Below are 23,012 nucleotides of genomic sequence, written 5' to 3'. Positions count from 1 at the left end.
ATCAAATTAATTGAAATTTCATTTAGCATTTTTAAACAATAAACTAAAAATTAAAAGAATCTTTTACTATTAAAAAAAGATGAGAGATTTTTAATTTTTTATTTTAACTTTTCATTCTTTATACTATTTCAGCAGTAAAAGATTATGGAATCATCAAGAAGAATTAATGTTGAATGTTTCTCGACTTCATACACTTTTCGATGATTATCCTTTACATAGTAATAATGGTACCATAAATGTATTACTTCCTTCCGGTTCCATTATAACTCTTCAGCAAACAACCGTAGATAATGTGAGAGAAATTTTATGCAAGGTGAACAACTTTTTCTTTTTTTATAAAAATGAAACGACCTAATTTCATCGTTAAACTTAACAATATTGTAATTTATTCTTTGTAAATTCTTTTCTTTCTTTTTTTTGCGATTGAAAATCATATTCAAGATTTAAATTTAAATTCAGATTGGAAAATGATTTCAATATTTGTTTGTACTTAAGTTAAACAAATTATTATTAACAAACATTGAACTATTATTAATACACATCTATTAACAAACATTAAAATCAGATGGTAGTTATTTGTTTCCTTGTTTTTTTTCTAGATTTTATCTTGTCCTAATCAAATTATCATAGCATATTCTATCAATCTTAGTTTGCTAGCTTTTGATTTTGAAATTTGTCTTTGTGTCAGGTTTGTGATGAGCTGAAACTTGATCCGGAAAAATATTACATTGTGAGAGAGGGATATGATCGAGTTCGATTACAAGAACGAGATTATCGATTGCAAAAGAAAGAGCGAAGTCTTGGTTTAACAATATCAGCTAAAATGTGTAATGATGGTGGAATCAAGGTAAATTATATTATAAAGCCATTCAGTACAGAGGTTAAAGGTTAAATGTATTATTGTTTCTTATATACAAACTATATAAAACATATCAAAATGGAAAGCATATCAAAAAAAATGATAATGAAAGGAAAAAGCAAAAATTACTTTATGTAAGAAAATAATATAATTTAAAAAATGAAATGAATAAAATGTTGAAATCAAAATTAAAAGGACTGAATAATACTAGATAACAGTATTAACTTCATAACTTTAAAAAAAAAAAATGATACCTTAATAGTAAAATATTTTTTCCTATTTGATGCTCAAAATTAATATATCTATAAAATTGATTTGTATTTTTACTATCGACAAAATGTTTCAAGTTGAAAATAATTTTCAAAATTTAGTTTGATAATAAATTTGTAATTTCTTTTTTTCTTTTCTTTTTAGTCTGCAATTTTCATCCTTTTCTTAAAGTTGTTCATTCAACTCTCAAAATGAGGAGCTAATTTCAGCAACTAACCACTTTTTCTTTTCTACTTTTTTCTTTCTTTTGTTGCTATATGAATGATAGGACAATAGGTTTACTTACTTAAAGATATTGACTTACAACGAGCTCATTACTTAGTGATAGTGATTGTAATATCCTTACTTATTTCAAGTTTGTTATTTGAGATCTTTCTGAAAATATGAATTGATTCTTTTAAAATTGATATTTAATTGAATTAATTTACGTTTTATGTTCTTTTGTGAGCGATTTTTGATAAAAAAAAAAGCTTAAAAGACAACAGATTGGACAGAATCACTGAGAAATTAGCAATACATAGGATTTTACTTGTACTTAATAAATACTTAAACAAATATCGATTAACCATTTTGAAAAATTTATATATTCCTTTGCAATTAGTAAATCTATTAATCTATGCAAATTTTATAATATTTTAATTGATCAAAAATCATTCAAAATTGTTAACAAAATATCATCTTTCTACAAAACATTAAAATGATTTAAAATCGTAATTAAATAAATATTTAATATAATTTAAAAACTCAAATTCGCATATACATTTATTATTTGTTACAAAAATTAGCACTTAGTGTTGGAAAATCCTTTCATCTTGATAAATAATATTCTTTTTTAACAAACTGAAACTTTAAAATTGATGAAACAATTCAAGTGTAATTCTTTCAGCGTTAAATTTCACTACAATTTCTTTCATTTTTAAATAAATGCATTTCAAAATTTTGATATCATTTCGTGCGGCTCTCATCTCAGAACAACCGTTAATTACAGGTATGAAATAAATAAATAGATAATTAATTTATGTTTTCTTTCCAAAATTTAACTGATCTGCAACCTCAACCAAAAATTTATACAATTGATTTTGTTATTACATTTTCCACTCTTAAAATTACACTACCACTTATTTCCTTTTTTTTTATCTCTTTCTCTGCTCGTCTTTTCCTCCCTCTCTCTTCTTCACATTTTAATTTCAATAATTCACAATATCTTCTTTAATCATTGGTTATTACATTTTTAGCAAACGATTTGCTGTCTAATTCATTATCAATCATATTAAACATTTCTTTGCAATAATTTAAAATAATTAACTAACACCTGTTTTTTTTTTTAAATTTTCACATTTTATTTTAGTCGACCTTTTTCTTTTTTTTTTTTTTGCTTTTCTTCGGAAATCATTGCAATAAAAGTTGTTTCATACTGAATCAATTATACTTTTTTTTGAATTTGATTTGAACTCCTTAAATTTACAAAAAATAGAAATATTGAACCAAATTATTAAACATGCGATTTTTTTTTCATCGAATAGAAAGGTTTCTTAAATATACAAATAAATTTAGATATAAAATAATTTTTGCCTGTTGTAAGTCAAATGATAAGTAGATATTTGCTATCTTGTAATCTACTTTAAACTAAAAACTAGTTCATTTTACAGCTTGTTAAGATAAATGACAATCATATCGCAAAAACTCATTTTTGAACATTTTTAGTTTTGAATAGATGTTTGGATAGTTTTGATTGAATAATAAATTCAATCAAATGTTTACAAATAATTGGCTATGAAAATTTTTAATTTTTAGGCTGAAGTTCGTGCAATTCGTGATAAAACGACCTGTGTTGAAGTGGGTGATTTGGTGATAAGCGTTGATAACCGATTGATTAGTTCGTTGAGAAGTGCTGAAGAGGTGCAAATTTTGTTACGTCACGGCACAAATCTTGTTCTACGCAAACGTGACGCTATCGTCTCGCAGTACGTCAGATCAATACCGTTATCTACTGAGACTAGTGGTAGTAGTAGTAGTACTGCTACTACTACTACTACTGCTACAACAATTTTCAATAGTTTTGCACCACCACCGCCACCACCACCACAATCTTTCACAAGAAATCGTTCCCATAGTATGGATCGGATATCCGATATTACGTCATATACGAATACAACTCGAAAAGTAAACAAATTTTATTGAAATTATGGAAACTTTTAAACTTCAAAAGCTTACCGTTTGCTCGGTTTATTACATTGATAGTTAAGTTTTAAAATAGGGTGATTTGGTGACAAATATTGATGATAATCGATTAACCGAATGTTAAGAATGTTCTCTTTTTTTTTTCTTTTTTTTTTTTTTTTTTTTCATTCTGTATCATTTATAGGATCAAGAAAGTGAATCAGCTAGATCATCACCTACTCGAAGTATTCATCAAAACTGTCAGTCATCATCAAACAGTCATTTATTTCGTCAAATGTCTCGTTCCGCTTATGAGAAGCCATCAAGGCGTGCGGAATATCGACATACAACTCCTATTGGTGCCATCTCCGTATCACATTTTAGTGAAGGAGCGGAAGATCAACTTTTGAAAACAATCAGTGAACTTGTATCAACGGAAGAAAATTTTGTGCGTGATGTTCAGAAGGTTTTAATCTTCTCTTTTTAAAGATATCGAGTAATTGAAAAAGTTTAAGACAAATAAGTTTATCAATTTTAAGTTTGGTGATAATAAATTACGGATAAAACCATAGAGAAAAGAAATAAAGAAATGACGATATGATATAATCTTCCTTTTTTTTTTTGTTTTTACTAACTTCAAAATATACTGATAGATAAAATAAAATTTCAATTTTCATAAGACATGTTTAGATGATTTTTTTCTAGAATTTTTGCTAACTTCTATATTTTTTTAATCGGAAAAAACTAATACATTCTGAGATGTCGCGAAACTTTTTGAAAATTTTTCACACAATTTAAATTTAAAAGAAAAATAAATTCAAATGGGAAAAGTTTGTAATAGCTGGTGAATCAATATTTAAAACCGACAAATTTACCATTATTGGAAACAGCTGATCGCTTATTACGGATTCAAACTTCATTCCTGTTATCACTTCTGGATGCAGCCGGAGATGTTGCTCGTTCATTTACAGTCTCACAACAACAATTGCGGGTAAGATCAAGTTAGAACCAATCCATTTTTAGCTAATTGCTTTGATTTTTAATTTATGAATTGAATGGATGTAATGAATCATCACAAAAATACTTTCCTAAATGATGAACACCTGTGGATTTAAATCCAGACAACTCGGAAAACTTCATTTCACTGGAACTTCATTTCAGGATTCATTGATTCGTATTTCGGCTTTATTTGTCAACAAATGTAGTAAATTCAAAATTTATAGCGATTATTCAGCTGCATATTTACGATTTCAACAAAATAAAAAGGGTTAACTCATTGATGTGATTTCAACATAAAAAGTTCTATTAAGTTATCTGCAAACTTGTTCGATTTATTTTCCTTTTTTTTTTAAATGATAATACAATACAATTTTAAGTATCAGATACATTCGTGTAATTCTTACTCATTGTTAGATATCATTTATATTATTATTAATATCTTGATTAATTCAATTCTTTTTCTTTAATTTAAAAAAAAAATCAAAGATGGTTTCATTTTAGAACTAAATGACATTGTGACACGATTGGATAAATTAAACATTAGTGGTGAGCAAAGTGAAAGTGCTCAATCCCTACTAATCAAACCAATCCAGCGGGTTCTCAAATATCCTCTTTTTTTACAACAAATTAGAGATAATTGTTTTAAAGGTTCACTTTTTCTTCATTTTCTAGTACATAAAAAATTGTATTTCACATTTTATAGTTGAAAAATCACAAACATTTCACTGTTAAACTTTACTATTCCTATTTTTAATTCTAATTTTAAAGTTTATTCCCTATTCATTTAATTTGCTTATTTCGAATTAAAAAAGTATAATTCATCAGTCACTCACATGTACAGCCATATACATATTCCATGCAGACAAATTTTTAGAAATAAATTCCTGAATGTTCATAATTTCACAGTAATGTTTTTATTTATTTATTGATTTTTATAAATTTCATTACCTATCAATGATTACCTATATTGATTTAGAGTAAAATTGATTTGTAGTTGAGTTTACTTAGAATTTAACATCTCTTTTATTGAAGGATCTGTGGAAAGGCAACAAGGTGAGCAAGCTCTAACAAGAATGCAAGCTTTAGCAGAATATGTGAATGAAATGCAACGATTAACAGAACAATATGGACGGAATATTGAAGAAATTTCGTTAAAAAACGGAGCAGTAAATTAATTCTTTTAATTTTAATCGCTCCTAAAAATATCTGAGTAGTCGTAAATATGAATTTTTAAGCCTTAATACTTTAATATTCAATAATTCATTTCAGTTATAGTATTGGAATCTTTTCAAATCTAAAATTAATGCCTAAAATTATGCTACAAGATTGTAAGATTTCTCTTTTCTTTCCAGGCATCACGTATGAATTTCAGTCAATTACTAATGTTTGCTCACATTAATTGGTTAAATTGTCCGGAAAATCGTTCACGTCCGGTTGCTTGCGTGGCATTTGTTTTTACCAGCCTAATTGTGATTTTCTGTCCAACACTTTCCAAAAACAAGGTTTTATTTTTATTTAATGCCCTAATTTTCCTTAAGTTTACTTCTATCAATCCATTTTATCTTGAAACGAGTACTAATTAATCTCTTTTAAAAAAATTATCTATATATTTTTTTGTTTTGCTATGAATTTCTTTCTTTATCTATCTTTATTATAACAATCTCAATTATACCTTCTTTAACTTCTCCTTTACTATTTTCCTGTTATATTTATATTTCATTTAATTTCATTTCAATCCAGTCTTTTCTTTACCTCATTCACAGTTTTTAAATCAGTCTATTTGCAGACGAAAGTTTATCGAATTTTACCAATTGTTGAAGTAGAAGTAAACGAAAGCAATATTCAATCATCTCAGTCACAATATGTCTTCATAATCACACATATCGGTTCATCACGTGAATCCGTCTACCATTTGTGTTGCTGCCAAGCAGAAATTAAAAATCATTTCATTAAATCTGTTCGTAAAGCTGCTTCCACTCTCGCGTAAGTTCTCGCCCTAATTTTCTTTCATTAAATTTTAACTTTTGCTCATTTAAATGAAAATTCGTTCAAATTTAAATCAATTTCAAACATATGTTATACGTACGGCTAAACACTGCTAATCTAAGAAATTATCTGCAAAAAATTATTTAACAACTACTTCACCAATTGAGAAGATCCATGTATCACCAACCATCGAATTATGAAAGAATCCTCAATCTACCAATCCTCACGGAGTTCGAACTAGATGAATTTTTGTCACCTCGAAGCAAATTAAGGCTTTAACTTTACCCCTTGGTGATACGCTTTTGCTAGAATGATTTCATTAATAACATGAGATGCCATTCTAATTCTGATCATAAACAAGAACAGCGTTCCATTGCTGATAAATAGAAAAAAAAGGTTCTGGAAAAAGTATTGTGTTCAGATTTGTGAACTTTAATTATCTCAGATCAGAAAAGCAATGAAATAGAACAATGATCATATTTCATTCCATGCACAAATATAATTAACCTGTATTAAACACTCTAATTTTTTCAAGGTAAACTTGTTATCCCGGGTAGGAAAAATGCCAATATTAGTTTGAGAGTTCAGTTCTCACCTGTGTGTGTGTCATCTATGTTTTTGTGTTTGTATAAATGACAGTGCATCTAATCTGTGCAGTGCTAATTCCAACACTGGAAATCATTTCTGCGTGACATTTCTAAATTTAATTCTTAATTTAAATTTTGCACACAAATTTAATTGAAATTGAAAATTCCTAAATTCAAGTACTAGCAACGAAAATCTTTGCACGAAGCAAAAGTTCAACAACAGAATCACATAATCATAATCTATATATCTATTAATTTCTTATAAATTTTGGATCTTATGAAAATGAAATATATTTTTCGAAATATTCAATAAAACGTTTTTATCCTAACCTTGCTTGTATTTATGCTTAATAACTCACATAAAAATGAATTTTGCTTACTGGAAAAAATTAAAAATAAAAATGGAATCAGTAATAACACATCACTTTGTCAATATAAAAATACCACTATATCAATTTATTTATAATGTACATCTAAGGTATCACAGAAGAGAAAGAGAGAGAGAGAGAGAGAGAGAGTTTACCACCTAGATATATTAATCTGTAAAAAACATTTAAATTTTCAACAATTCCTTTTCATAGTACTAATGTTATTTCAAGAAAAACGAGATTTTCCGATGGAGTTATATTAAAAGGCTTATTTTTAGATGGATTTGTCGGGGTGAATACCCTAAGGAATATCATTTCAACTATTTATGTGCGGTGTAATATCTTTGATTGCTTTTATAATTATACTTTTCTTCCTAATTTCTTTATTGCAATGCAGTTTTTTTGGAAAAGATTTTTGGGGGCAGTACTATATGAAAATTCTGAAATCTTCAGAATTCTGAAATATGAAATTTAAATTTATTTATCCTTTTATCCGAATTATTTCTTGCAAATATTTGGAAAAAAAAAGTGGAAATTCGCTTCATTTGCTGCTAATGATGCGAAATTTAAAATGCTTAGTATGAATTGTCAATAGTGATAATAATTTTAAGGTAGAATTATCTGTACTTCTACTAGAATATTAGTCAATTTTTAAACTAACTTTCTTGCCACAAATAAAGTATATTGGTTAAATTGATTAACTGAATGAGTTTCATTCTTTGAAAAAAAAAAATGAGACATTACAATTTTTTTAAATATTTGTAAGTAATAATTTTAAAATAAATAGTATATGAAGAATTTATTTTATTTTCAAGGAAAGAGCAACGTCGTCCGATTAGTGGTAGCAGTCAATCAGATGGTGGCTATAGTAGTGAACGCCATATACCGTAGTGGATGATTACAGTGATTTTGCATTTATGATTGGCATATTTCGAATGGCATCCAAAAAAGAAAGAACAGAGGATGAGAATATGATCGACAACAACTGAAATCGTTGTGAAATCTTTCTACAGAATCATTTTTAATTTTCAATCAAATATTAGAAAAATATTTTAAATGATTCATGAGGAAAGAAGAAATGGTGTTGGTCTTATGAATGCAATGATGGACATTCAGCTATTTTGTCAAATTTTTGATGGTATCATTCGTCGCTTACTTCAAATTTACGCTAATGTGCCGAATATTTTATCATTTTTTATGATATTTTCATGCATTTAATACAATGATGGTATTTGATAAGTGATAATAATCTAATCTGAGTGCCACAAATTTGAGTTGTCAAATTATGATGAAAAATACAAGTGTAGTGGGAATAAAATGAAGGAACACAGACATATATAGTAAATCTTGTTTGAAGATAATCTCAACAAATATGTCTGCTGCTGTTGTTGTTTTCCTGCAGATATAGACGACCATAAAAGACAACAAGAAGTGAATTATAATTCGAAATGAGCAATGAATGAAGTAAATAACAGTGGTAATTTTTAAGTAACTTGATCTGTTAACTTCATATTTGTTACTCCGTGACAAGCTTCCAAGAAGAAATATAGAATTCATATAATTCATTTTGTTTCTGATCTTCTATTGCAATCAGTAATTGACTGCTACTAAATTTTCAATTATTAAAAATGATCTTTTTAACAATTGAATTTTCTTAAAAAGTTACCAAATTTGTTTATTATTCTAAAATACATCACTTTTTTGTTAACTAAAGCATATTCTTCTGTTGACTGATCAGAACTGAATTTGTGATTTGTCATATTTTTCGGATTGAAGTAACACTACAAATTCATTTCATATGTTGCATAACGGGTAGGCATGTATCATTTATAATTTTTAGGGAATAGTAAAAGTTGAAAGAGGAGTTGCGTACGATGATGTGATAACATTAATATACTGCTGAGTTAAATTTCAAAATGCAAAATAAGTAATTCCATTTGGGTTATTCGAATGCTATGAATAATTTAGCAGTAATTTGTCGCGGAGTTTTAAATTTGAAATAATCATTCAAATGAATGTTTCTCTTGATAATTATAATTTCAATTAAAACAGTAAGGTTGTTATCATTACCAATATTTAATTCCTGCTTTTATTACTATTAGTTAGAATATTAAGAGTCTCCTTTTTCATTTTTTTTTAAAAAGAAAAAAAAAACCAGCACAAAAAAGACCCGCACACAACAAATCGTATAGAAACAGCATCCACAACAAAAGTAAAAGAAAACTTTGGAAAAATGATAGTCTTTAAGTTATCTCCTAATTGTTGAGTTCGTTGTATTAACTTTAAACATTTGAAGATTGAATTAGTTTGAGTTTTTAGAAATTGGGAAAGAACAGAGTCGGCAAAATAGAATTAACTATCTTAGTCCTTTTGACGATCAGAAAGAAATTTCCGACAAATTTTATGCAACCGTGACCGAAAGCCAAAGACAAAATGTATAAGTTGTTTATCTAGAAATGATGAAAGGTGATTCAAAATGAATTTAAGTAAAATTACTTGTATCAGATGTTAGATTAATTTTGAAAAAGACCGAAAATTTTGTTTGATCAGAAAAACTTTGTCCTTCAATGAACTGATAAATGTTGAATGCACGAAGATTATGTAAGAATGATCCAAGTTTGAGGTGAATGAATGCTTCGGTTACTTTGCTTCATGATTGTATACTTTCTAGGTTTCATCATGTCTACTATGATCATAATATCACTTTATTTTGAATGTGCGGTGATCTTATTTGCTAAAAATTTTTAACCTATGAATAATTTCTATGTGTCTAATGTGAATGTATAACAATTAATCTGCATTGCTGAAATTTTCAAAAAAAATTGCAATCAGTAACGGCTTCAATTCATTTTTTATATTGAAATTAATTTTAATTACGAATTTAAATATGGATCACTATGAAAATTTTATGGTTTTTTTCAGTTTCAATAATTTAAACAGAGAAATGAATTTAAATTATGTTAGATTTTGTCTAATTGCCAATATGATTTTAAAATTGCAATTCATCAAAAAAAAAATATTTTTGAACTTAACTGACATTTGACAACTCTATAAAAACTAATACTCTCAAGAAGTGACATTCCCAACATCTAACATCATCCGTAGTCCTATCATCCTTCGGACAATAAATAAATATCCATGATCGCTTGATCTGTTATTGCTTCATTCCCTTGTTGATCTGTTCGAAGGAGATAGCGCTGATTTTGAGTTTGCAGTAAAATTTCTGAAGCCTACTTTGAGATACTTCTTACCTTGCAGCAAACCTTTAACTACGTGAAATTTCAAGTAAAAAGGAGAAAAGGGAAGACGATAGTACTAATACTGTCTAAAAATACAAGTATTTTCCACTTTTCCGGTTGTATAAATTGATAAATTTGATGCGTGTTGGAGAGAGAATAAGAAAGAAATTCTTCATTTACTAGATTGAATTACTTTCTTCCTATGCTATATTATGCATTGTTGTTGTACAGAAAGCATTTGACCTAATAAAAGTTTTAAATGGGTTTGATTCAAAATGGATTGTTCTATTCCTTGAAGTTTTTAAAAAATATAAAATTAAATTAATTCTTATAGAAACATTACAAGATCTTCATCTTATCACTTATTTCAGTTTCAACTTATCATATCTCTTGCAGTAGATAATGAAATTTGTAAGTTGTAGCATAATAAATGATAACAAAAAGGAAAATGAAAACGTTATATTTAAGTCTTTTTAAAAAAAACATATATAAGAAGGTTAAAAAATTTTAAATAATCAATTTATTCAGAAGATATTTTAGATACTTAGGATTTCTTTCGAGATATTTTATTTTCATATTTATAATTTGAAAAGAAAAATATTTTAACAAATAGTTGTGATAGTAATATTTCACACCTATTTATATGCAAATAGCAAAGGTTTAATTTCACGCGGTGTCAAAAAATGAAACTGCTATGGAACCAGTCAACTATAATTGTTATTGTCTTATCATTACAATAAATTTTATCAGAAATTACAATGACGAAACTTAAAATAGATACTTTTTGTAACTACTATTTTCTTCATTCAATGAACCATCTCATAATATTTCTACTGCAGCATCAATATCATACCTTTTTATAAAATTATAATCATTTTAGGTTTGAATCTTATTTTTCATCTATAACAGGTTGAAGTAGATATTAGACCTTTTTAATAGTATGTGTTTTTGTACTATCGCAACTACCACACGTCGACAATAACTTTATTACTCTTTTACAATATAACACTTATAAAATAGAAGGAAAAAAAAAAAAGCTTAATAAAGAAAGTATTAAATTATGTAAAAGTCTATTATTGACATATTGGTGAATCGAAGTTGCTATATCAAAAAATTGTCAAAGCAAAAGATCCAGTTTATTTAGTGGGTTCGGATAACAAAAAAACCTATGATTACAGTCATTGAAAAACCATAGCTTACAAGATCAGAAATAATATCATGCGCAAAGATGAATTTGGAGAAAAATCTGGATATGATGAAATAGAAACGATTTCAAACAAATTTTTAGAAATTCAAAAGCTCAAAAGATATTAATTGAAATTCAGAGACACAGGGAGTTCAAAAAATGCAAGTCGAAATCTAGCACATGACAGGTTCAAAATAATTTGTGACTTCAAACAAACAGAGGAATTCCACCATCTGAAAAGCTCCTAAACTAATTTAAAACTGTGTTGAGAAAAGTGGAAAGTCTGATAATACATTCCGACTTCTTGAGTAAAATACTTTATGACCTTTTCTTGTCAATAAAATAACTAAAACTTACATATAATATGCACAAACAGCTAACATAGGCAAAGCATGCAGCTAGTAAAGTGCATGCATCAACAGATACTAAGTAGCAAGACAGAAATATAAGAACGAAAACATAAATGTAACCAAAAGGAAAAAGCATTTTATAAAGAGAAAATATCATCTGAAATGACCAAACAAAGTGGAAAAAATCATGCAGTAAGTAAAAGAAGAAACCCAGAAATGGGAAAATTGATAAGAATAACAGTAAGTAACCAAAAATTTGCATACATAAATTAGCAAAAAATGCATGCAATGAACATACTTTTGAAAAGGACATAAAATAGACAAAATAGTAAAAATATATACCGAAAATTATACTTCAACTGAAGTTAAACAACAACCAAAAAGCTAATAATAAATAGTAAACATTTTTAAAATGTGCATGAAATTAGCAAAAACTTCAAATAGTTAAGAAACTAAAATATTTTACAATGTATCATTTTGAGTTAGAAATTCTTTTTTCATCTTTCTCTATTAAAGTACGTGATATAATAGTGAACAGAAAAAAAAAAATGAACATATTATGCATGTTAATAATACAGTAAAGGAAAATGACTATATTATCAGTTTGTACTCTTTAATAATTGCTTCTCTGCATTACTGAGCTTGTCAAATTGATAAGTTAAAGTCGAAATAAAAGCAATAAAATTTAAATTCATAAAATTCAAATAAGAAATCCAAAAATCAACTCTGAAATTTTAAAGACTTAAGTGAAGGTTCATTTCGAGAAGCATTGAACGCAAACGAATATAACCTGAAATCGTTTCTAACATTTTACACAAATATCTCTATGATAAAACATAACTCTTACTACTGATAATGGTTATAAAGATTATCCTAAACATACAGCTAACAAATAGAACTGATATTTAAAAGAGTCATGCATTTATTTTGTAAAATGCTATCAATGGTATCCCAAAGATATTAAGAGACAGATGGTTAATAAATTAAGGTTCTAATCTTTTTTATGCGAGATGTTAGAAGTAGAATAGGTTTTATTACATTAATTTTCAAAGCTAAGTATAGATCTCTACGAGCATACTCGCTGGTTAAGAAAAAAGCTGTTGGCAATATACAACGATAAAAAATGAAATATAAGCAATGAAAAATGTTCATTGGAATTAAGATTTTTTGGCTGAAAATCTTTATCAAAATCATTGGTAGAATGAAGATTAATAATGATCCAAGTATTAAACCACCACAAGTCATGGCAGCTTGAATAAACATTGATCTTTCATACTTGGCAGTTCTCAACGCTTTTGTTTTATCTTCTGTTTTAATCGTAAAAGTCTCTAAAATTTCATATTTTATTCGAAATAAGCAATAAAGTAAGACACAGAAGAAAAAAAAAATTCTTGGATAACTTTAGAGTAAATTTAAAATAGCCAAAAATTGTTTCAAATGTAATTCGAAATACAAAAGTTAAAAGTATCGTTTTGAGTATGAAAAAAAATGATTTATTATCACTAACTTCGTGTTTCGTTGTTGACTGTTATAAAACGGTTACGTATATTACAAATAATTGCTGAATACATTAGAAGCATTGTAATAGATAGAAATAGAGCCCAAATTTCGACAAAACTGAAAACTGACTGGAGATATTAATGAATTTTCACCACCAAGAAGAAAAGACAATGCTTTTTAACTTTTTTTATATTTGTTACAGCTGAATCAAAAGAGAGAATTAGAATTATCATTATATTACTTGATACTGTATGAAGCTTTAATACTTTGTCAAATTAAAATGGATTTTAAAATCTTAAAAAATTAAAACAGTGCTTAAATCTAACTAAAAAAAATGTGTTCTGGAATTTTCTGAGCAGTATAAGATCGAAATTTGAAGACTTCTTGTGGAATAACAAAAGTCCGCATATGCAATTGCTGCAATTGTAAAATAGAAGCAGGTTATCAAATTAAAACGTTATTCCCGAAAATGTCAAAATAACAAAGTTATCAATCTCCATGTCTGTTTAAGAATGAAATAATTTAGGACATTGCGCAAAAGTTAAATGTCATACCGAAAGCTGTCAACCATACGAAGAGGAATAAGAAGTACAGCTTTCCTGATTCGAAAAGTGCATTGAATTTCGGTAAAACTACAGCTACAAAGCGATTCAGCGACAACACAAATGAAAAGTGTATCGTAGCAAAAGTTGAAAATATACGGACTGTACAGAATGCGAAGTTCATCCACGTTTTGTAGGCTAAAACACAAAAGGAAACAGTTTATTAGAATACATTTTAAAATGTTGAATGCAAATCAAAATTCTAAAATGACAGAAATCTCTTTCATTCATCAATTAGATGCATCACTTTTATTCATCTGTGATGTTCTTCACCTTATCTATAATAATTATAGAATTATTTTATATAATTTACCATATTTTTTACTCAGTAATAGTCCAGGCAACAGGACAATTACATATGGAATGAAGCTTATGAAATTAGAAGTAATAATTTGGGATACGATAAGGATGAATGGGCGACTGTAATGATTGTCTCGACTGTAGCATACAGTAACCATCAGAATATTGCTAATAGTACCGTATAGCAAGAAGAAAGAAAGCGCCACAACTACTGTATATTTTATAGTTATGTGCTGCTCGTCTCTTATGTCAATTACATTTGTCGCATTTCCTTCATGGCAGTTTAAAGGTGATATTAGAAATAATGCAATACAGTAATAACGAACAATCATATTATCAGTGAATAATCTTTCTCGTTGTTTTGAATTCGGAAATTACTAGAAAGAGCTTTGGCTTCAACTAATATTTTAAATGTCCAAAATGCAAACACTTTAAATTATTGTGAATTCTAATTTCAAAACAAGAAGTGATAAATGATAAATTAGATTCGTACTTATATGTTTGCTGCAAATCACCACTTATTAACTCGCGATGATTTATGGTTGTGATTGAATCTAAGCACTGATTTTGAAAAGACATATGATCTGACAATCTTACTGTATTAATAAAGTGAAGTTTTTTGAAAGAGTAAATTTTTGAAAATCACCGTGAGATAACTAATGAAAAATAGACAAATAAATAATATCGTTGATATACTTAGGTGTGATATACTTTGTGTGAGAAAAATTTCAATGCTGATATTCACTTAAATTCTTATTAAAGGGAATGAATGCAGTGTGAGAAAAATCGGTTATCAAAAATAATTTTTTCATAATTTATTTCTGGAAATCGATTTTGATAGTTTGCATCATTAAAATTTTAATGCAATTTATTAGTAGCGCACTGTGAAAGATTGCATATTGATAAAAATATTTCTACGAAATGAGAAAAATGAATGAACAGAAGCGGAATTTTTGAAAGTGGAAAAAAGATCAATAGGTTTTTCTATTAATTCATTTTTTTTTTAATTGGTTTTTTACTATGTTTTAACTATGTCAGTGTCATGTTGTATGCTGTCATACAGTTAGTTGACAATAATAACTGTATAAAGGAGTTTGATTAATTTACATTTATTTTTCTGACTTTACGATATAGTTTTCTGGACATTTCTGTATAATCTGTTGGAATTGATTGTTCGTCTCCCCAAAACCCGAGTAGGTATTCAACCGAGAGAATATGAAGATATGATAGCCATTACTCATATGATATTCCATAAGAGATTAACTTAACTTAACTTGATTCATGAAATTACATTGATTGGTTATTTATGTGCAAAAAGAATAAATACATTCTATTAGGCTTTTAGAGGTATAAAATGCTAAACGCTAAAATACTAAATTTATTGTAAATGGTTTCTAAACGTCGTTGAATTATTTCTTTGTGTCTTTGTTGGGAATCATAACGTCATGACAGTACAGTAAGGATATTTCACGTATAAGGGGTAAACGTAAAGAAGACATGCTTTTTGGTCCAGCAATGAGGAACTGGCAATTGATTGAAATTCAATGATAAAGTTAAGGCCACGTTATGATGTTATGAGAGCCAGAGAATTTCTGATGAAGAATTGCAAAGTAAATTATGAAAGCGTACTGTATTTATATAATTTGATATGCAAAACTTACATAAAAATGTTCAAACACATGAACTTAACCCAAAATAGGACACATTTTTTACTTTGGCAATAAATATTGAAAGCTAATGAACCCAAAAGTTAGTGTGTAGGATAGAAAAATGTTAATAACTATATGAGATTGTGTCAATATACATTTGGAAGAATGTGAAATACGTGATGATAAAAAGCCACTTGCAAAAGAAAAAGAAATATTCAGTCTTGCATATAGCAAAGATTGGTGAATTTCATTTGTATATTTGAAAATGTCTACAACCATACCACGTTGAAAGCACAATATTTCGTCTCATCTGCCAAGGTTGGATCGTTGATCTAGTTAGTACTTAAAGTCTAGGAATCTCAAGTTTGTGCATTATCGAGGCGTTTGAGCAATGAAATATCATTTTCGAACATATCACATTGAATGATTTTTGTTTCATCTGTTTGCTGAAAAACCTTTGTCTCTCAATCATCTGAATAATGTTGAACAATTATGTGAGAATTATGCAGGTGAAATCGTTAATTTAATTACTCAAGTTTAAGGTAATTGAATGTATCGGCCAGAGTTTCAGCTTCTATGAATTGGAGAAAATTGTCGGGACATCCTGAAATTTTGTGTGACAAGAAATGTGCTAGTAAAAATGGAATACTTTCATGTTTCATCATGTCTATATACAGATGCATATTTTGAAACATTCAATTACCTCCAATTTGGGTAATTAAACGGACGACTCTACCTGCATCATTCCCATATAGTTGTTGTGTATTTAATATTCATCAGATCATTTTTTGTCAAAAAGTGCTATGAACCATTTTTCATCACTGTATTATTGCATTTAATGCATGGCTAAAAAACACCAAAGATATGTCTACAACACCTGGGATTCCCAGGCCGTCTCCGATCCAAGTACTAACCAGGCCCAACGTTGCTTAACTTGACAGATCGGACGAGATGTCGTGCTTTCAACGTGGTATGGTCGTAGACTATTGTTACAAATATGTTGAAGCATAAATCACATCCAATCGATAATAGCACACATTTATTGTAGCGATGATTTTTACTTCACTTCAAGCAACATTTGCGCCCAAATTTATTATTCAACAATATTTCAATTGCTAAATTTACATTATCATTTCCACACAATCATCATTACCATCCATTAAATACTAACATTCAAATATATTATTGAAAGATTTGCAAATAGAAAATCAAAGTATATATATATTGGTGTGTATATAGACATGATGAAACATGAAAGTATTCCATTTTTACTAGCACATTTCTTGTCACACAAAATTTCAGGATGTCCCGACAATTTTCTCGAATTCATAGAAGCTGACCTTAAACCCGAGTAATTAAATGGACGATTTCACCTGTATAATTCTCATATAATTGCCGTTTGTTCAACATTAATCAGATGATTGAGGGACAAAGGTTTTTCAACAAACATAAAACAAAAAATTCCCTTCTCAAACGCATCAATAACACATAAACTCTGTAAACTGTTCATATATTGTTTACACAGTATCAGTTCCTCATTTAGTTGACCTCATGGTTGTGTCTTCATTAACTGTAAATTATGTTTGAATCTGCGTGGTTAACAACTTCTGCTTAACTAACATCCTTTGCGGCTTTCAACTAGTAATTAGATTTGCTTGTAAACCACAGGAAAGGTCAACAGACTCTTTGTTAGATTGATTACTCTTCCGATAGGTCAGCTTCTTATTGTAAATCATGCACTTTGTTTATGCATATTGCTTGTTATATAAGGAGGTCATTCATGTTTAATAGAGGGAGTGTTTTTACCAAGAACCAGAAAAATTCAACCACAAAAGGGATTTTCGTTACTTGCATTTCAATTTTTCTCTATCAAGTTTATTCTACTATTGCTTCTGCTGATAAAGGAATTATTATATTTCTGGTTACTCCTATTGATATCTAGATCCAATGAATCTCCCCGAGACCAGTAAACCGGATAGGCAAATTAGGATTCTGTTGTTTAAAAGGAAGGTAAACTCAGTTCAGTTAGTCTTCCTTGTTTATTGTCAGCTCTTTCTTCAATAAACTTCAATAAACTTCGTTTGTTTGTCAGCTTTCACTGTAAAGATGCGTTTGTTGCAAGCTATTGCCCACATATAAGGTTTAAAATCTTGGTTAATACTTGGATATATTGAATTCTGGTTTGAGGTAATTCACATTTGTTTAATATTCAAATATATTTAATGTTATAGATTTAATACAAATTTATTTCGAAATATTAAAATTTCACTTTACGGACATCTTTCGTTATTGTTGTGAAAACAATAGTTCATATTTTGAGTATACTGAACGTATGAAAGTGTGTGAAAATATGGAACTTCTGCATTATTTCAATAAATTTTCAATTCATCAATTTTAATGGCATTTTTTTAGAAAATGTTTTAGCAAAAATCCATTTCTTCAGTTTATATCGAATTTAATATTTTGAATGTTTTCAAAATTTTTTTGAAAAGCATGCATGCAAAACTAATTTTTTGATTTTGTAAATAAAAAATTCATGAAATCCAATAAAACATTTATAACTTCGTAGCAAATTATTAGTTTTCAATGTTTATGAGAAGCTATTTTTGATAGAATTTGTCTTTAGACAAATTCTATCTATCAAAAATAGTTTTTGCAGAAAAAAACATATATTAATGACAATGAGTTGGAAAAAAAATGAGGTTTGACGTAAGGGATTCAGTAAGATATGATAATCTTTTAAACAACTTAAATAATTCGAAATTTTCAAACATAAATATTCCTCAATTTTGAAAAAAAAAATTATTACAGATAGTTGTGAACAAACTAATCATGTGTTGTAATAACTTCATTTGCTTTGCTTTGTTCAAAGGTTAATTTAATTTCAGGTGACACTATAAAAATGACATTTTCATAGAATTGATCATCCAATAATTTTCGACGTTTCATCATTACTACGAAAAATCCTATCAGAAAATTTTAAAATGATAAGCAAAGTATATTATCAAATTGTCAAGAAAGTTTGCAAAAATAATGAATTAATTAGTAATGAGGAGAAATGATCAACATTTGCTAGTAAAACTTTTAATTATTACATTAAAATTTATGTTTTTTTTTTTTTATTTTTACTGAAACTTTTATATTTATTAATGTGGGAACATCATTATTTATTTATTATTCATTAAGTTATTATTTTCAAACATATTAAACTTTCACAATCCAAAAAAAAAAAAGATAATTTCTAAAAAATAACCAACTCAAAAAAAAAGTGATTTATGAATACGGTGATAAGCAATAACAAATTAATGAATACAGACAACATTTATTAGCTATTGAAATTGGAATGCAGCAAAATAGAGTTAGCTAGTTATACGATAATAGTGAAATGAATTTGAATGGGAAATAGCAATTTTATGAATGCAATGCAAGATGCGTTGGATGATTGATTGCAAATTGGTTGCAGCAGCAGACGCTAAGTGGGAATGATTGAAAGCAATGTTAGACTTTGTTAATAGATTATGCAAAAATAAGCATGCATATGTATTGCATAGCAACCAGTACGATTTAATAATGCATGCATAGCAAGATAGTAATTTATGCATAAAAAGTTAATAATGCAAGCAGCAAGTTAATGAATATATTTATGCATACATCGCACTGTAAAAGAATATACTTTGATTTCATTGTTTTACAGGTTTGGATGATTGGAGTGACTGATTTTGCTTGCAAAGTGGAATGTTTTATTGTCGAAGACGATTCAGGAAGAAAATAAATATTTTCAATGCCTTCATTATCGCAGGTCATAATTCGAAATTTTAAAATTTTTGTAAGGAAACTTTGCATTAAGAATTTCATATTTTGAAAAAGGAGATTTTGAAAATTAATAGGCTTAAATTGATCTTGTCATAAACTCAAGCTAATTTAATTTAAAAACTTATTTTAAGTCCACTGATGAATAACCACTTTATTTATGCTAGTTTAAACTTTGATAAAGTAAAAAAAAAATTAGTCTCAAATTTTTTATTTTTTTTAAAAAAAATTTTAAAATTTTCAAAATTTAACTAAATTCTAAACTGAACATAATAAAAACTTCGAGGAAAAACAAGGCGTTTTAATAATGTACTTTAATAGTATAACTGTTGCAATAATTCATCACGGGAAAATGAAACAATATAATTATTTTGATCGGTAGGTCTCCTATAATTTTACGCAAATGATGAATATTTAGAACTTTTTTAATTACTGGAAAATTTAAATGAATGATAAAGTTAATAACTTTACAATAAGAACTTTATCAGTTTCATATAAAATTTGATGTTTCAAAGGTTTCCTTAAATTCAATTTTAGTGTTGTTTATTGTTTTGCTTCATCAGATGTCTAGCAAAAACGATCACTTGCGTGACTTAAGTGAATTTTGGGCTAACGTTAATATAAGCAAAAATTTCACTATGGAATTTAAAGATGAATCGATCAAATCGTCGCTTCTAATACTTCCTAACGTAGAAGCATGCAAACGTTTGTACTTTGCATATATGCTTAAACCACCAATTCAATTCTCAGTGATATAATTTTGAAAGGAAAAAAAGAATTACTCATTTACTAATTTTATTCTAATTGACAGTTTTTAAAAATTTTTTCATTTCTTTTCTAATTTACAAGTTGAAAATAACTGTGTTTATACTATTAAGTATTTAAGTTATAAGACTTAAATAACAAGCAAGCAAGAATATATGAAGTCAAGCAAATGTTTATGTTCTAATTGTTGTTATTATCAATGCTAAAATTTCTTTTTTGTTTAGAAAGACCAAAATATCTGATAATAATCATTTCAAGGACAGAATCGCTAAATGTTCGTAATGCAATACGAGATACGTGGCTTAATGCTAGTAATTCAAATAGTTTGAAAGTATATAATTTCTAAAAAAAAAAAAAAAACATTCAAAAACAGGAAAATATTTTATCAAGAAAGGATAAGTGAAGACATCAGAAGGAAAAATAATTTTTAATTCTCTAAACAATGCATAAAATTATATGTTTGTTTCTTTTTTTTTATTTTTTTAATTTTAAAGATTCTTTCAATATTTTTATAACTTTTGAAGTATCTCACAACTTTAATGAAGCAAAAAAGGCTGTGTTAATAATTTTAATGAATATGTTGATATATGGTTAATTATTTAAATTTACTTAAAATATTTATGTAATAGTATTATGAGTGTTGCAATTCGTTATTATCCATTAATTTCATAATGTTTTTTATAAGATAATAAGAAATTCGAAAAATATAGAAAATATTGCTCTATTGACTTCTTTTTATTGAACATCAATTTCAAATTTTATTCATCCATTTTTATAGAATGGATTTGTTGTTGCATATTTTCTCGTAGGCATACAGCATGACATTACGGTGATGATGAAAATTATTGAGGAAAGCAAGAAATACAATGATTTAATTGTCACATCAATTACGGATAATTATAACACTCTAACACTTAAGGTTATATTACATAATTTAAGGTTGAGTTAATTAAGTTTATTATTTCTTATTTATTATTCTTTTTTTTTAAATTTCTGCAAGCAATTTTTTTTTTTTTTTTGAATTTTTAAAAATGAAATTTATTAGGTTTACACAGCGATGTATTTCAAGCATATATACTGTGAACATGTAATGTATTATATCAAAGTAGATGATGATGTCGTGCTTGATCTGGATCGTCTTAATCAGCAAGTTAATTCATTTTCAAATTTAGCTCATATTTATGGAGCTATACGTTACAAGGATCCCGTCATTAGGCGACGTATGGATAAATAGTGCGACATTTTTCTCTTTTTTTGTGTTTCTGTGTGGGTTTGTATTTTAATTTTGGCAAAACTTTATAAAAATTATCACAATGAATATATTTAAGGTTTAGTAATTTTGTCGTTTTTTTTTATTTTTTTATCAAAAAAAATATGAGAAAAAAGAATTTTTTTTACTAAATGTTTTTTTTTTTTTTTATTTTGTTGTAATAGAATTTAAATATTACAATATTAAATTAATTAAATATTTGATGTTTTAGTTACATGCCTTATGAATGTTATTTACGAAACTTTTATCCACCATTTGCGCCTGGTATGATGTATATTATACCATTCGGAGCATTCCAAAAAATATGGCGGACATTACCGACAGTTATATGGTTAAAATTGGAAGATATTTTTTACACAGGAATTGTTGCGGAAATTGCGGATGTTAAACGTGTTAATATCGATTTCATGTATTCCGCAGATAACGTTCAGGTTAAAAGGATTCTACAGCAATTCATCATTTTGAAATGAAAAATTGAAGTTATTTCAAACTTGCCAGATCTGAATAAAAAATACTGGAACGATTTCCTAAAATATTCTGATATTATATGAAAGAACTATTCGAAATTTATTTTGTTCTCAACGTAAAAATAGTTACAAGAAAGATTCCTCCGTAAGAAATTAAAAATTTTCTTTTTTTCCAGAGTTTACCAGATCAATGGGAATGTGATGAATATGGTCGATCAAAGCTTGTCGCAGCATCATCATTTCCTAGCGCTGATGGCTTACGCAAATTCCACAAAAAGTTACGCGAAATTAAATGTTTAAAATATAAATATACTAATTTTAATTTCATTGAAATACTTCGGCAAAAATCTGAAAAAATTATATCCAATTTATATACTTCATTAATTACTAACAATATTTACAAATTTAGAAGACTAAAATTCTATATCACATAAGAGAACTAAATTATTATACTAACCCAATTTCACATTTCTTATGATACAGCAATACTAATCATTCTACTTCTACTTAAGAGAGAATTCTATTGCTATTTAACAATAAAAAGAGCCAATTATTTGATTGTTGCAAAACATTGTAAGTAAAACTTTCCAACAAAATTACACTATGTAAAATTGCAAAGATTAATTTTACCAATCAATAACTGAT

General features: G+C 27.3%; 2 protein-coding genes and 3 non-coding genes across 6 annotated transcripts; 2 read left to right on the top strand and 3 right to left on the bottom strand.

Moving 5' to 3' along the window:
• Positions 1-166: 166 nt before the first annotated feature.
• Bma-tiam-1.2 lies at positions 167-8,120 on the top strand (the record flags this gene model as incomplete). Of its 2 annotated transcripts, XM_001895859.2 has the most annotated exons (11): positions 167-313; positions 689-847; positions 2,924-3,292; positions 3,495-3,755; positions 4,131-4,280; positions 4,451-4,556; positions 4,790-4,936; positions 5,321-5,454; positions 5,641-5,790; positions 6,075-6,271; positions 8,045-8,120. In XM_001895859.2, the coding sequence occupies 11 exons, from the start codon at positions 167-169 to the stop codon at positions 8,118-8,120; spliced, it is 1,896 nt and encodes a 631-aa protein (XP_001895894.2). The 2 variants fall into 2 exon arrangements, with proteins under 2 accessions (XP_001895894.2, XP_042935955.1); XM_043080021.1 differs by lacking the exons at positions 167-313; positions 689-847 and having other exon boundaries at positions 3,245-3,292.
• An 8,455-nt stretch (positions 8,121-16,575) lies between these two features.
• Bm15546 lies at positions 16,576-16,666 on the bottom strand. Its single transcript, XR_006227935.1, has one exon. It is a non-coding gene; the product is annotated as a small nuclear RNA Bm15546 (small nuclear RNA).
• A 44-nt stretch (positions 16,667-16,710) lies between these two features.
• On the bottom strand, positions 16,711-16,780 carry Bm16914. Its single transcript, XR_006228134.1, has one exon. It is a non-coding gene; the product is annotated as a small nuclear RNA Bm16914 (small nuclear RNA).
• Positions 16,781-16,920: 140 nt separating this feature from the next.
• Positions 16,921-17,039, bottom strand: Bm15545. The gene has a single exon (XR_006227934.1). It is a non-coding gene; the product is annotated as a 5S ribosomal RNA (ribosomal RNA).
• Positions 17,040-20,428: 3,389 nt separating this feature from the next.
• On the top strand, positions 20,429-22,878 carry Bm9332 (LD29807p, putative; the record flags this gene model as incomplete). The annotated part of the gene is made up of 7 exons (XM_043080020.1): positions 20,429-20,570; positions 20,855-20,961; positions 21,409-21,549; positions 21,676-21,863; positions 22,112-22,331; positions 22,544-22,644; positions 22,851-22,878. The coding sequence occupies 7 exons, from the start codon at positions 20,429-20,431 to the stop codon at positions 22,876-22,878; spliced, it is 927 nt and encodes a 308-aa protein (XP_042935954.1).
• Positions 22,879-23,012: the final 134 nt, after the last annotated feature.

The sequence above is a fragment of the Brugia malayi genome, assembly GCF_000002995.4.
Source record: "Brugia malayi strain FR3 genome assembly, contig: Bm_v4_Chr3_scaffold_001, whole genome shotgun sequence".
Taxonomy (NCBI): domain Eukaryota; kingdom Metazoa; phylum Nematoda; class Chromadorea; order Rhabditida; family Onchocercidae; genus Brugia; species Brugia malayi.
This window is presented reverse-complemented; position numbering and strand designations above follow the sequence as displayed.